Source organism: Mustela putorius, unplaced genomic scaffold (assembly GCF_011764305.1).
Source record: "Mustela putorius furo isolate JIRA1106 unplaced genomic scaffold, ASM1176430v1.1 tig00003845_pilon_pilon_pilon, whole genome shotgun sequence".
Taxonomy (NCBI): domain Eukaryota; kingdom Metazoa; phylum Chordata; class Mammalia; order Carnivora; family Mustelidae; genus Mustela; species Mustela putorius.
Window position 1 is genome coordinate 33,681,865 of NW_025421998.1, and position 15,501 is coordinate 33,697,365.

The window sequence follows — 15,501 nt, forward strand, 5'->3', positions numbered from 1 at the left end:
TAATTTCCTTGTTATATTCAAGATCCTTTGGCATTCCTTGGTGTAGGCTATGCTGTGGTCTTCCTGGTCTCCCCTAAATAGACTTCTTCTTTGCCATGTCCAAAGAACATCTTTAACCTTGTGTTTTTTGAGCTCTCCCGCTGAGGTTTCTCTTATAATCTCTTAAAATCCTTTCTATAAATAGGCATTACATTAGTTGGGTTGAATCAGGAAAACAGAAAACTATGAATAGTATGGAATAAGGGACTTACTATAGATATTAGATTTAAGGGGCACCTGGGTGGCTCAGGTGATTAAACTCCAACTCAGGTCATAAACTCAGCATTTTGGGATTGAGCCCTGCATTGGGCTCCCCGCTCAGTGGGAAGCCTGCTTCTTCCACTCCCTCTGCCTACTGTTTCCCCTCCTTGTGCTCTCTCTAAATAAGTAAAATTGTAAAAAAAAAAAATTTAACACAATTATGAGAGAAGCTGAGGAAAGAAAGATATGAATGTGAATAGCTGGAGGATTAGAGAGAAATCACTACAAAGGATCACAGAAGGAGGTGTGAAAAACTTTGTGGAAGGCTGGTGCCTTTGTGTCTGTTGGTGGGCTGAAAATCATTACAAATCAGCAGGTCAGAGAGTTAGGAAGAGAAGCTGCACAGACAGTAGGATAAAGCAAGAACACATTTTTCTTCCACAAGTACAAACTGGAAGCTGGTCACTCATTATGTCAAACTTGAAGAAAGACGGCCTTAGACCTGCAGAAAAAGTTTCTGCCTTTCACCATCTTGCTATATATGCTACAGGCCCAGGAACTGGAAAAGCTAACGTAGGAGATCTTATGGGAGCTAGAGAAGCTGTGGGCCTAGGTACTAATCTGTGTGAACAAGGGGAGCTAGAACATCAGTAACCACATTCACATGCAGACATACACAAGCATGTACTGAGCCATGCTGCCTGAGGCCCTGCATCAATCCTCTGAGAGAATGGCTGCTATTTCTTCCTTCTAAATCTCATATAAATTTCTCTAACAGCCAACTCTAAATTGAAACTACTAACAGAAAAGAAATTCTAGAAACCACAGTTACAGCTGAATTAACACAACACAAAATTACCAGTCATACTGTATACCAAAATGCCATGCGAAAGACAGTGATTCACTTCAATCCCAATCATGGCCTTAGGTGAGTGCTGTGAAGTGTGTAAACCTGGTGATTCACAGACCTGTACCCCTGGGGATAAAAATATATGTTTATAAAAAATAAAAAATTAAAAAAAAAAAGACATGGAGTGAGGCTAGATGTATTTAAGACTTACAAAATGTGATGGGACAAAATAATTCAATGAATTCAACTTTCTGGTTCCAACCATCCTTCAATTTCATCTGAAATTCTTAGACATTATGACTAACACTTGCATAACAGTTTTTATAAACTTGGGCTACTGTTGTTAGTAAAATGTTGGCCTGGTGGATCATAGCTTTGATTCAGTCATAATTCCTATGTGCCTATGTAAATAAAATGGGTCAAGATTATTCAATTTTATGTCCTCTCTAATTCTGCTATAGAGTTTTCTAACTAGCTTCACAGTAATGTTTTATAAATAGTAATCTTTGCTTTCTTGTCACATCACTTTAATATCTTACAAGGAAGTAATATGAAATTGATGTACTTACTATTTTCTTTCCCCTTTAAGCCAAAATATCTATACATGACAGATCTCAACTTCTTTTAACAAAACGTGTTTGGGAAGCCAGGGTAGCTTAGTCATTTAAGCATTTGCCTTCAGCTCAGGTCATGATCTTAGGGTCCTTGGATGGACCCCCACATCGGGCTCTCTGCTCAGAGCGGAGTTGGCCTCACACTCTCACTCTCTCTCAGATAAATAAATAAATAATTTTTTAAAAAAAGGATTTATTTATTTATTTATTTGACAGAGAGAGAGAGAGAGATCACAAGTAGGCAGAGAGGCAAGCAGAGAGAGAGAGGAAGGGAAGCAGGCTCCCTGCTGAGCAGAGAGCCCGATGCGGGACTCGATCCCAGGACCCTGAGATCATGACCTGAGCCGAAGGCAGCAGCTTAACCCACTGACCCACCCAGGCGCCCCAATAAATAAATATTTTTTAAAGATCGGATATAAGACACCATTTTTTCTTTGATTAAAAAATAAAGTACCTATCATCTATGAGACAATTTTCTGTCAGAAGTCTTACATGGCAAGACAAATGACAATATTAAAATTTTTTTTAAGGGGCGCCTGGGTGGCTCAGTGGGTTAAGCCGCTGCCTTCGGCTCAGGTCATGATCTCAGGGTCCTGGGATTGAGCCCCGCATGGGGCTCTCTGCTCTGCAGGGAGCCTGCTTCCCTCTCTCTCTCTGCCTGCCTCTCCATCTACTTGTGATTTCTCTCTGTCAAATAAATAAATAAAATCTTTAAAAAAAAAAAATTTTTTTTTAAGATGACTTTTCATATGAGAGATGATTTCCTTAATGAAGAGATGTAATCATTCCTAACTGTTGGAGAGATAATTTACACATTAGGCAAAGAGAAGTCCAAATTTGAAATTAATGGCATATAAGAGAGTCTCATAGTCCAAGATCATCCCATAGAGGTTTACTTGAAGGATTATTAATTCCTTTACATTTCAGAAGGGCAAAAAAATGACAAAAGAGGTGGGAAATATCATCCTCAAATAAATATCAGTTATTATAATTAAATTTATAAAAGAAAAAAATTTATAATAACACAGTGTTCAGTTCCCCATAGCTAAATTATTAATGAACTGAGAAATGACAAAAGTTCATGTGGAGAAGAATCAAAAATAATGTATTTGTGTTTTACTCAAATTCAATTCTAGCCCCAAATTTCCTATTTCCCAAAAAAGGAATATCTCAGGACACTGACAAGCTACAACTGACACATCAAGATGAACTAGAAGCTTCAAACTAAAGTAAGGTGCCAGACCCAAATTCAGCAAATTTTATTCTTATTGTTAATTCCAGTATAATTAACATACAATGTTATATTAATTTTAGGTGCACAATACAGTGAACAAATTCAGATTTTAAAGGAAATAATAACAAAACTCTGGGACCTCTCAGGTCCTCCATCGCCAAAGGGTAAGGAATAGGAGATGCCTGTTCCTTCTCACTTTCATTTGGACATGCAGGGGCCTCCAAGAAGCCTACTGAGAAAGCGTACTGTCTTATCCCTGCAGTGGTGAGGCTTAAGGACCAACCTGATTCTTGTCCAGAGAAATCAAGAAGTCAAGAGATCAGCTTACCAAATACTGTGGTGTTATAGAAGAGTTTCTATTGTTTGGAGATTGGCTTGCACTCTCAAATTTGCCCAGGTAAAGTCTATTGGGAATTTCCCATAGCTGGAGGTGGGCCATATATGTAGAAGAGCTCACCTTGGATTCTGTTCAATAGGGCTACTGAAACGGATCAAGAGCTACTGAAAGACCCAGAAGGATAGGATCTAAGTGAATCCCGTATGTCTAGAGGTAACAAGGGTAGAAAGATCAAGGCAGCATTCAAACACATCTATATCTAGTAGAGATCCAGAGGTGAAAGACCCCAGTGGTGGGACTCTTTCAAGTACCCACAAAAGCACCCATGAAAGAGTTAGTCCTAAATATCTGCCAATCCCAGAAACTCAAATCTAGCCCACCAAAGTCATTTCAAGTAAAAATATTCTTATCATCTTTTTCTTCCTGCTTCTCATGCTCCAAATCTAGAATGGCCTGAAGCCCAGATTAGCAAAATGGCACCTAAAATCAGCACAACCTAAAAGAAGGGGGGAAAAATGTCACTTTAAGTTAAATGCAGAATTCAGATTATTATACAAGAACCAACACTCTTGACTTAAGAACCCAGACTGTTGGGGACCTTAAAATGTTTTTAAGGTCTGGTTATTATCTAAGAGTGGATCAAAAGCCTTGGGGGGGTTGGTTGCGGCACCTGGGTGGCTCGGTTGGCTAAGCCGTCAACTCTTGGTTTCAGCTCAGGTCATGATCTCAGGGTTTTAATATGAAGTGCTGCATAGAGTTCCCTGCTCAGTAGGAGTCTGCTTCCCCTTTCTCTTTCCCTATTCTCCTCCCCTGGCTTGTACACTCTCTCTCTCTCTAATAAATAAATCATAAAATAAGAAAAAGGAAGGAAGGAAAAAAGAAAAAAAAGAACAGAACTTTGGAATTCTAATTCAATAGTGGGGGAAAACTCTCACCATTAGAAATATTTGAAGAGATAATGGGAAGCAAAAAAAAAAAAAAATGTTTTATTAGGTCTTGTGCTTAGGGCTTGTTCAATGTAAAAGTAACTTTAAAAAAAAATCACTCAACACATAAGTATTATACCAATTCCACCCTATAAGGTTCCTGAGTAAACGACTTATTCCTTACTTGCCCTAGATATAGACTCATCCTTTCCATCATTCAATTACTGCCACCTCATTTTGACTCATCAGAAACTTTCTTAGCATTCTGTTAGGTCAGGGGAGCTAATGTATAATTGCCAAACTATGTGGGGTTTTTTTTTCCACTTAGTTTTGTTACATACTGGCATTTGAGCCTACTTTTTCTTACTAATAATTATATAAAAGAATTACATAAAGTCAGAAGTTCCATATTACCTTTTGGTAGCTTCATTTTTTTTTTCCTTTTGTTAGCTTTCGGTTTGGTCAACAAAAATGGGAGAATATCCCATAATGGTAATTGCCTCACTAACAGACATTTCCAGAGCAAATAAAATGTGTACTGAGAAAAGGACCTAATGAGTGTAATTTTAATGAAACAGTAGTAACAGAAATAAAACTGTAGTAGGTTGAAGAGTCAAAGAGAGATAGGGAAATAGATACCAGAAATGAATACCAAAATTTCTGGGAGCTCTACAGTACTAAATGAGAAATTTAGTCCTGTTGAAAGAGTTAGATTGAATGAACAAATGTATTTAAAGTCAAACCAGAATTATTACAAATCCAATTTTTAAAAATTATCTCTTTGTAGTACATATGGTCCTTAGGAAGATTTGAAAAACTATATATTTTTTATGTTCTATACTCTTGAACAAAATAAGTTCTTCATAAACTTCACTTCTGTTCACACAACCATGTCCTCTAGTAAGTTATGTGTTCTTTACTTTCTCAGAGTATAATCTCTGCCATGTGTCCTCTGGAGGCTACATAATGGGTGCAATGTACACATACACTTTTTCATGCTAAAGCTGTAGCTTACCATGTGTGGAGTAATAGTCTAACACACATGCATAGTGTGACAGCACTCCAGCCAGTCTTAAGGGTTAGCTTGCTTCAAGTTAACACACTCTTCGCCTGCTCACTTAAGGTCCTTGATCTGTAACAAAACTAATTTGCCTTCTTTGAGATTTGCAGACCACTGACCTTGGGGAATAAGGGACCAAAATTTTCCCAGGCCACAGAGGCCAGCAAGTTGGCTTGAAGCTGCCTTGGCGTTCTGATTAGCCCAGCAATCTTTTAGCAAAATGTTTTTTCTTTTTAAGGTCACACAGATGACTTAACTGACCGCTGCACATCCATAGAGCTTACCTTCCTTTGCAGAAAGAACAGAGTACCCTTGCATAATAACCACCCCCTGGTGCCAAGGACCCAGAACTTCTGATTACCAAGATAACTCTGTAGCTGGCATCATTGAGTCTGCATGTAATCAAGAAGTGTCACAGACCACTGTACTCCTTTAGCTAATTAAAACCATTTCAAAATCTCTGGGCCAGGCAGAAGCCTTGGAATTGGCATTTGGACAAGAATCCACCCTTTCCCCCAGATAGCTGGCCTCCTGAATAAAGTTCATATTCCTTTCCAATCAAAATTTATCTCTTGAATAGTGGTGGCCTTTCAAGCAACAGGCAGCAAAACTTGGGTTTAAGTAACAATAGGACAATGACTTAGATGTTCTTACAATACCTCCTTCTAGGAGAAAATTTTCTACATGATTAATTTATAATGAGGTAGTAATAAAGACTTAATACATGAATATGTTACTATAAATATTCATTTCCTTATCTGGAATTATTATTCAAATTATCTAAGAATTCTGTTTTACTGTGGGTGGAGACTGTTTTATGAAGTATCAGTAACAAGCAACAAAGAAAATGGTTTTGGTCAATGAGAATCCTGAATACATTACTGAATTTCCTGCTGTATGAGCACTCTTGTTTTGGACAGGCAGGAAGCCGCATTATCAAAGATCCTTCTGATGATTCCACTGCCATTCTTATACCTGTGGATGATTATAAGAAAGCATTAAAAAGAGAGCAGTCAATGACTCATAGTTTAGTAGAAGCCCCTTAATATACTATTGTCCCTCTAGTACAGTTAGTTGACAATGGGGGTCTTAAAAACATGATTCAACCAATTCTTGGGATTTCTATGAATATTTCTAAGAAAATAACTTTTGATGACATTCTTCAAATTAAAAACAGGGTGCATGAAAAACAAAACAAAACCACGTTCAACAGGAATAAGTTTCTCCACTCACGAGGAGTTCAGGTAGCAGAAATAATAGAATTTATTTCTTGCTTTCATTAACACAACTACTCTGCTTAATTACTCTTGCCTAGTTATTCCAGTAACTGTGGCAGTGTCTCAGCCCATATCTGAATATGTGGGATAAACTAGGAACTCAGTAATTGTTATATGAATGAAGGAATGAACAAACCATAAACCCCTAGGAAGAAAGGCAATATATCTACAATTTTTCTTCACATAGGTTTTGTTTCAAAGTAATAATTAAATGGCCTGAGGCCCTCACTTTGACGATGCTACATTTTAATTTAGGGAGATGAAGTTTAGTGGGGATATGGCTCTTATTTGTTCAATCTATTTACCTTTATTATCTAGGAGAACTTGATTTTTTTTGTCACTCTTTTTTATTTAATTTTTTTAAATAAACATATAATGTATTTTTAGCCCCAGGGGTACAGGTCTGTGAATCACCAGGCTTATACACTTCACAGCACTCACCATAGCACATACCCTCCCCAGTTTCCATAACCCCACCCCCCTCTCCCCCCAGCAACCCTCAGTTTGTTTTGTGAGATTAAGAGTCACTTATGGTTTGTCTCCCTCCTGATCCCATCTTGTTTCATTTATTCTTTTCCTACCCCCCAAGCCCCCCATGTTGCATCTCCACTTCCTCATATCAGGGAGAGCATATGATAGTTGTCTTTCTCCAATTGACTTATTTCACTAAGCATAATAACCTCTAGTTCCATCCATATCATTGCAAATGGCAAGATTTCATTTCTTTTGATGGCTGCATAGTATTCCATTGTGTATATATACCACTTCTTCTTTATCCATTCATCTGTTGATGGACATCTAGGTTCTTTCCATAGTTTGGCTATTGTAGACATTGCTGCTATAAACATTCAGGTGCACGTGCCCCTTGGGATCACTACATTTGTATCTTTAGGGTAAATACCCAGTAGTGCAATTGCTGGGTGATAGGGTAGTTCTATTTTCAACTTTTTGAGGAACCTCCATGCTGTTTTCCAGAGTAGGGAAAACTTGATTTAATCACTGCGTATAAGACCACAATTAATGATCATTTTCAGAGTAACAATATTTTTAATGGAAAGAATTTGTGTTTTAGAGATTATAAGGCTAACAAGTGAGAATAACTCTGTGCCTTACTTCAGGTGATTCATATGTCATAGGATTTAGCAATCTAGGCACTGTCTTTCTTAAGAAAAAATTAATTAACAAATATTCAGGGAGTATATATTGAATGTTAGGCCTAAGCCAGATGGACCCTGTTAGGAAATATTAAAAAGTGTAAGATGTAGACATCTAAATAGTTGGAGATGACAATGTGGCAGCTTATCTAAAAAAAAAAAAAATCATTTCAAGATCAAGGTGGCAATGAGACATAAGAATGAAACTTCCAAGAAAGCAACTTTGTAAATGTTTCCACCTGGAACATGATATGATGGCTGAGACCATAAGGCGATCTTGAATACAGTGATATGATCAAATGCATAAGTTTAAGGGAGAGGGGAACACCTCTGGAGATCATATGGATAAAGGCTAACAGTGAAGAAGACCTTTGGGTGACATTATTTTCTCTGTAGATGAAAACTAGTGAATCCTGATAACAATGCATTGCAGAATCAACAAAATAATTACGGTTAGAATAAGCTGCCACCTTCTGTTATACTGAGGACACCAAGAAACCTTCCTCTTTCCACATGCTCCCCCACTGGAGGATCTCCTACACTAAAACTTAAAATTCTTTTAGTAGAAGTTAGGGTCTTTTGTTCATTTCACAGATAGAGATAAAAACTAGAAGTAAATTCCCTGAGGAATTAATGCACCAAGTTAAAATTATGTCAGGTTGTAAAATGCAGGTATCATATTCATGCCTGAGATCCAGTTTTGATGAGCACTGTGAGAGGAAAGGAGAAGGGTACTCAGTACCTATAATAAAAAGTAATAATAATGTGTTGGGGGGGCAGATACAGAAAAGGAAGCCTAAGAACACTAAAAACAAACTATTATTTCAACGTTTTGTCATTGGGTTGGCTCTGGAAGAGGAAATGCAGAGAGAAAACATTTTATTAGTAAATACTAGTAAATCCAACCTAATGGGTTACTTCCTGCTAACCTGTAATATTTATAACAAAAACTATAGATACAAAAGAAAAAAGAACTGTAGGTGCTGAAAAGTATCAGAAAGTTAATCTCATAGCAAATTTTGGGATAAACTATTTATTTCCTGAGTAACTATATTAATAGAGAGAAAAGAGATGAATAATATAAACAATACAAATGTTTTAATAGTATTACAGTATAATACAGCACTATACTTTCACTTATATATTATAGATGAAATTTCTATAAATTTGAGTTTAGTTATTATCTCATAAAAAGAAACAGGCTTATTTGTTTCCAGGTTTAACCTCCTTTCCCACCTAGTTCCATTATGGTTTAGTCCATTATGGTTTAGGCCTATGGTTGATAAAAAGGAAGCATTTGTCTTAAGCAGATCTGAAAGACCTGCTCATCCACCAAAAATCCCTTCCACTGACTTGCTATGGTACCTGAAAATTCCAGTAACAGGTTATATCTCCTTAATGAAGTAACTGGAAGCCATGTAGTAGGCAATTATTTTTACTAGAAGTAACTCTATGCCAATTCTACCTACAAACATCTTGACTCAATTAATTTGTCAGAATGGCTGGACAGTCCTTGGAAATGTCCTCAGGAAATAAGCTATAGGCTGGCTAGGTTTTGATAGGAGCAGGAAAAAAAGAGGAAACTAAAGAAGCCTACTGCAGGAGAAAAGGCCACATTTGGAGTTCATTTATGGGTCCTTGGAAATTAATTTTTGGTGTAGAGAAGAAGGAGTGGGCATTTCAAGGAAGTTGGTGAATATCCAAGGGAGAGGTGTAAAATTGATGACAATTTCACAAACAAGCCTCTTTTTTTTTTTTTTAAAGATTCTATTTATTTATTTGACAGAGAGAGAGATCACAAATAGGCAGAGAGACAGACAGAGAGCGAGATGAGGAGAAGCACGCTCCCCGCTGAGCAGAGAGCCCCATGCGGGACTCGATTCCAGGCCCCTGGGATCATGACCTGAGTCGAAGGCAGAGGCCTAACCCACTGAGCCACCCAGGCGCCCCCAAACAGGCCTTTTAATTTAGTTACCTTGATTTCTCTTGGACAGCAGAACCGAAAGCATGACAGACAAAAGTTAAGAATCTAATTAATAGGTGAGAAGACAAAAGATCAATTTAAATAACCTACAAAGCGGATAATTTAGACAATTTTCATTTCAGTCTGCTGATAAAATTAAACAGTACAAAATTATAAAATGTTACATTTTTAAATTATATATTCATTTTATTCTTAAAATAATAACTACAGCAAAATATTTATCAGATTAAATGTAATGTGGTATCCAAAATTATATTCTAGAATAGAAGATTGTAGTTGAAAAAGTAATAAGATCAAATAAATAAAAAATAATGAGAATAAAAGATCAAATAAATAAAAAGTAATGAGATCAAGTAAAGTCTGTAGTTTATAGTATTGTACAAACATAAATCCCTAGTTTTGACAAATAGTTGTATGTTAACATTAAGGCAAGCTGAGTAAAGGGATGGGAACTCCTTGGGCTATCTTTGTAACCTCTCTGTAATTTTAGATTTATTCCAAAATAAAATGCTTATTAAAATTTTTGTATTAGAATAACTCTAGTTTATATTAAACATTTTTTTAGATCAAATTGTGAGTTATGCCAATGGCTCCTTTGGGACTACCATGCCTATTATGCAAAATTTTCTAGTGCCACTGAGTTTAATAGTTTGCATATATTCTTATCTTCTGAGCAACCATGCAGAAAAGAGTGGCATTTTCTCAGTGGCAGAGATAGTGACATTTTATCCAATAATGACCTATGCATCAGGTCTGGATAATACCTTGAGTCATTTCACCTCACCTTCATTTTAGCTGCACATTTTAAAGGCAAAAGTTTCCAGTTTCATGTTTCTTTTACTAAATGATAACCAGAGCTATAATAAATATCTCAGGCTCTGACCTTGTTTTGTTTAAGGAAAATATACTTTTTCCTTTGTTTATAGTACATAATGTTCCTCTGTATTTTAGGATGTTTTAGTATCATTTTCTCGTTTATTTTCATTTGCTGTTATCATTTGCCCATGCATTATGGGATAGAAAACAATTTTGGCTTGTGTCCATTAATAAGAAAAAAAAAACAGAAAATAAATAGATTGGGCTTAACACTACTCTGATTGAAGAGAAAGACCTTGTAAAGACAGTAATCTAAATGGCAGCAAATATTAACAAGATTAAACTAAGCATCTACGTACTAACAGCCTAACGTCCTGATTAATTAATCACAGGTTAAGCAACAATCACAACTTTACTGACTGGTGGGGAAGAGTGAGGTTCAGTAGCAACAAAGCAATCAAGACAGGGATATTTTTCACATTTTTTTCATCTCCAAATGATGACTTTTATAAAAGAGGGGTAAAAATATGAAAAGGATTCTAGAAATGAATTCTGAGTGGGTAAGAAAGATTACTGTAAGACTTGCATTGTGGTGCGGGGCCGCCTAACTTAGCTGTGGACTTTTTTTTTTTTTTTTAATTTCATGAGGCATTGAGGGATTGGAGGTGGGTGGGGCGGACTTCAGGGCTACCACTTTGTCTGCTGGTCCTGCTCAGGCTGAGGAAAATAGGCTTTTTAATTCTCACAAAGCCGCGCTTTAAATGTGGGGTGAGGAAAGGCTTGTCTACCCACCTCCAAGAAGCTAATGTCTCACAAACTGTTTAAGACAAATTTCCTTCCTCACTAGACACAATGAAATTGTTACAGCCCTCAGGTCCTGACATTTGCGTCCCAAGTTTTAAATGCATTGGCTCCGGGCACTTTACAAGAGGTTACTCAATCCGTCAATGAACAAACAGCTTTTCGCGTTCTTTTTTCGCAATTGAGTTTGCGACTTTTAGGCGTTTGGTCTTATGGTCTGTTTGGTGGTTCTTTTGGTTTTTCTACTCCGCTTCCCCGAGTGAAGACTGTGGTACCCTTGGTTTCCTCAATCAGAGTAAAAATTCGTGCAGGGCAGTCCCATGTTCAGTGCCATCCCACACTAAATGTTAATCTCCTAGGTATCCATTCTGCACCTGACTGCCCCGTGCCTGAGGGCGCCTCAACATTTTCTCGGCGTTTTTCGGCGCTTAATGCCTACAAAGAGGTTAGTTTTCCCCACCTACCAGTAAGGGACGCCGCTCAGCACCTGCGTCTACGTCTGCGCCTGCGTCTGTCCGCGGGAGTTCTCCATAAGCGCATGCGCCATCCCTGCAGCCGCGTGCGTAGGCAAAATAGGTTCCGCCGCCAGTGGTGACGTCAAAATTCCGCGCGTTAACTCGATGTGGACACCTGCCTCGGGAATGAGTCCTGGGATTTCGCAGTGATGGTGCACTGCAGTTACGTGTGGTTCAGAAAGGTCCGTGTCCGGTGTTTCTCATCCTGTTGCTCAGAGCATGGTGCCTGTAGCGCCACCTGAGAACTCTGGTTCCCCTTTCCTCCCCTTTTTCTTTCTGGGGGCCTCTTTCCTGCTTGGTTCTACTGTAGTTGTCTCCTCTTAGCCCTACCAGGAGTCAGGCTTGGCCCGTGAGGGATGTGAAGACTATATCTACCTGGAACGGTTTAGGACGGTTGTTTGGAGGGATAAGGTTTGAGGTTCTTCAGGGGAATTGTGTGCACGCGGGATGGGGAGCTGGGGAAACCTGCCTGCCTTTTAGGCATGCAATATGGTATACATAGTGTGTAGGGTTGACGCTTTCTTTTGGCTCAAATAGTCTATTTTTCTTCTTTTAGGTAATAATATCCATAGCCTGTTCCTATATATGTTTTTCTCTAGTGTACTCTTTTTAAGAGCTTTCTAAAAACTACTCATCAGGAAACGAAAGTAATGTAATTGGCTTGCCTTCTTGCAAGAAATTTAGGTCAGTTTTTATGCAGTGTTTATTTTAGACATCGTTTCTGTAAAATTTACAGCTGCTTCAAAATTAAAGAAAAAAATCTTAAAGAACCTCACTAGTAATGTTTTGAGACTTGCTGGCGTCATTAAAAATGACAACAGTCAGATACTCATTTTAAGTTTGGTTTCTAAACCCCTAAATATGATGAATCTAGAGTAGTAAGAAATGTTTTACACATTGAATAGAACTTTTAAAACAGAACTTTCTTTTTATTGGCGAGAGAGAGTCATGGTTAATAATATTCTGAATTAAATTATTCTTTCTTTTCTTTCTTTCTTTCTTTCTTTTTTTTTTTTTTGGAGTTTGGAATTTTTTTGTCTTTTTCAGTAAGCTCTATGCCCAATGTGGGGCTTGAACTCAAGACCTTGAGATCAGGAGTCACCTGCTCTACTGACTGAGCCAGACAGGCACCCCAAATTAAATCATACTTCATACAGTCCTCTATTTTCCAGAAAATAGGTAGCCAATAGAAAAGAAACATGGGAAAGGTAGTATTGGGGTGTATGAGGTAACTAATTCTTCAACCAAAAAGAAACTGCTTCTTTGTGTGTTTGTGTGGCTCAGTTCTGAAAGGCTGCTTGTGTAACCTTACTGTCCTAAACAGTTACTTCCACTAAATGTTGTTTGCAAGGGGAATCTGTTCACTTATACGTGACTCATTTCTGATCTATTCTGGCAGAATCAAAGTATAAGTTCTTCATCTGCAAAAATACTCTGGCTAGCGCTCAAGTTCATCTTTTATATATTCCTTCCACCATGTTCCCTTAGAACACTCTATTTCATGAGTACATTTGTGTACTCAAAACCTAAACTTTAAATCTTTGTTGTGCTCCCATCCATTGCAATCTGAGAACTAGACCGCATCAGAATCACCAAGGGAGCTTTTACTAAATGTGCTAGTGGGATCTATCCTTATCCCCTCCTCCAGAATATAGTGGAATGGTCAGTGGACTATACATGTTTTGGAAAAAGATGTTTTTAGTACCTAACCTATGCTAAGTGACCAAAGACTGTCAATTAAAGAAATTGCTCTGTAAGGAATTTTGATAGTTTGAGAGGTTAGGATCTTTACCTGCAGAAGTTTAGTGAGGAAAACAAATATTAAATGCAATATAAGATTTCAAAAGGCATAATAATAAAGATATGGTCTAATTGCTGAGAGAGTCCAGCAAAGTCAGTGGTAAGTGTTGACTAGAGGAATAAAGAAAGACATCAGAAAATTGACATTTGGGTGGGTTTATGGTAGAAACATTTGACATTGGAGGAAAAATCTGAGCAGAGTGGCATGGAAATGTGATAGTAGATTATGTAGTACAGAGCAAAGAGAGGAAGGAGAGATGGAGATTGAACAAATGAAAAAAAAAATGGAAGAATAAGTTAAGAACTTTTACTACTGGGAATTTTAGACTTTATTTCATAAACAGCAAAAACAAACATGAATGGTTTTTGAGTAGGGAGAAATATAATTAGAGATCAAATCCATTTTCAGAAAAATAGCTCAGGCAGCAGGACAAAGGCTGAATTGAAGGAATGATTAGACGTTGCAAGAGCGTTTTAGAGCCAGTGTAATGGTCAAAATACTAAGGCAGTGGTATCAGAAAGGAGAAATAGGTAATAGAGCTTTGAGAAAAGAAGCAGGTGTAGTCAGAGATTCCCCATTATAGACTCCATGACTAGATAAATGGTGGTTCAATTATTTGAGAGAATATTGGGGGAACAGAATTTACCTGGAGAAAAATGTGGTTTTGCCATGTTGTATATCTACAGTGACTATTACCCTTTCAACTAATGTCTAAGAAAAAGTTACATATTTGAGAGGTTTCAAATATGAATTAAATGCAGATCTTGCTCTTGGTTGCTTTAAACTATTAAGCTTACCTCCTGATGGAGATAGCCAACAGACTAGATATATAGAATATTTCACCTAGATGATAGTTTACTGGTACAGTCTGATATCACCTAGAGGAGAAAATCTAGATTGAAAAGTGAGACAGGGCTCCCACTTGATTAAGCATCTGACTTTTAATGTCTGCTCAGCTCATGATCTCACGGTCGTGAGATCAAGCCCTGCATCGGGCTCCCCACTGAGCATGGAGTCCGCTTGAGATTCTCTCTCTTCCTCTTCCTCCCCCAATCCCCCCTGCTTTTTACGTGCATGCACTCTCTAAAATTAAGTAAGTAAATCTTTTGAAAAAGGGGGGGGGACAGTGTCAGAAACCTTGAGACACAAAGTGGGATAACTAACAAGTAAAAAAAAAAGAGAGATCTTAAGGGAATTAATCAAACGGGAGAGGGAGGTCAAACCAGAGGTGAACTAAGGAAAAAGACTATAGATTTGACAATCAGAAAGCTAATACTGATTTTTTTAGGAGCTTTAGTGGTAAAAAAAAAAAAAAAAAGAATAGGGAGTTCTAAGTTGGTAAGCATGTTTGGTATACAAATGATCTCTTTCTCTTTTTTTAAGTATGGAAACTTCATTGATAACCTAAGACTCTTCACCAAAGGAGGAAGTGGTGGAATGGGTTACCCTCGTTTAGGGGGAGAAGGTGGAAAAGGTGGTGACGTCTGGGTTGTCGCCCATAACAGGATGACTTTAAAACAACTTAAAGATAAATATCCTCAGAAACGATTTGTGGCTGGAGAAGGAGCAAATAGTCGGTAAGTATTTACTGAATGACTTTGACTTTAGAAAATTAATCCCAGAGGAAAAAAAGGTTAGAAAATCAAGATTGAATTGGTAATTTGAAGTAAATTATATTCTATATTTGTAAATGAGCAGAAGTCTACAATAATTATCTCAATTCTAGTAAAGATAAAAAGGGTAAATACTATGGAATGTTTCAGTTTTTAAACATTTTTATCCTTTTCTTTTCTTAGTGTCTGTTTATATTCTTTTGCACTTTGCTGTGAAAACAGAAAATGACCTCCACTATCTTCTAAAATTAAATTTTTAGCAATCTTTAGGAAACCTTT

General features: G+C 37.4%; 1 protein-coding gene and 1 long non-coding RNA gene across 3 annotated transcripts in view; one reads left to right on the forward strand and one right to left on the reverse strand.

Annotated features, from left to right (window-relative positions):
* LOC123387003 overlaps nt 1-11,862 on the reverse strand; it is a 32,245-nt gene extending 20,383 nt beyond the window's left edge. Inside the window, exons 1-2 of the long non-coding RNA XR_006601313.1 lie at nt 11,758-11,862; nt 6,144-6,236 (exon numbers count right to left, since the gene is read on the reverse strand). This is a non-coding gene — a long non-coding RNA (uncharacterized LOC123387003). The remainder of the gene's footprint in view (nt 1-6,143; nt 6,237-11,757) is intronic.
* The window catches only part of GTPBP10 (GTP binding protein 10), a 28,832-nt gene continuing 25,176 nt past the window's right edge, over nt 11,846-15,501 (forward strand). For both annotated transcript variants that reach the window (XM_045062688.1, XM_045062687.1), the window contains exons 1-2: nt 11,846-11,990; nt 14,993-15,186. In XM_045062688.1, coding sequence (XP_044918623.1) covers nt 11,958-11,990; nt 14,993-15,186 — 227 coding nt within the window. In that variant the 5' untranslated portion in view covers nt 11,846-11,957. The remainder of the gene's footprint in view (nt 11,991-14,992; nt 15,187-15,501) is intronic.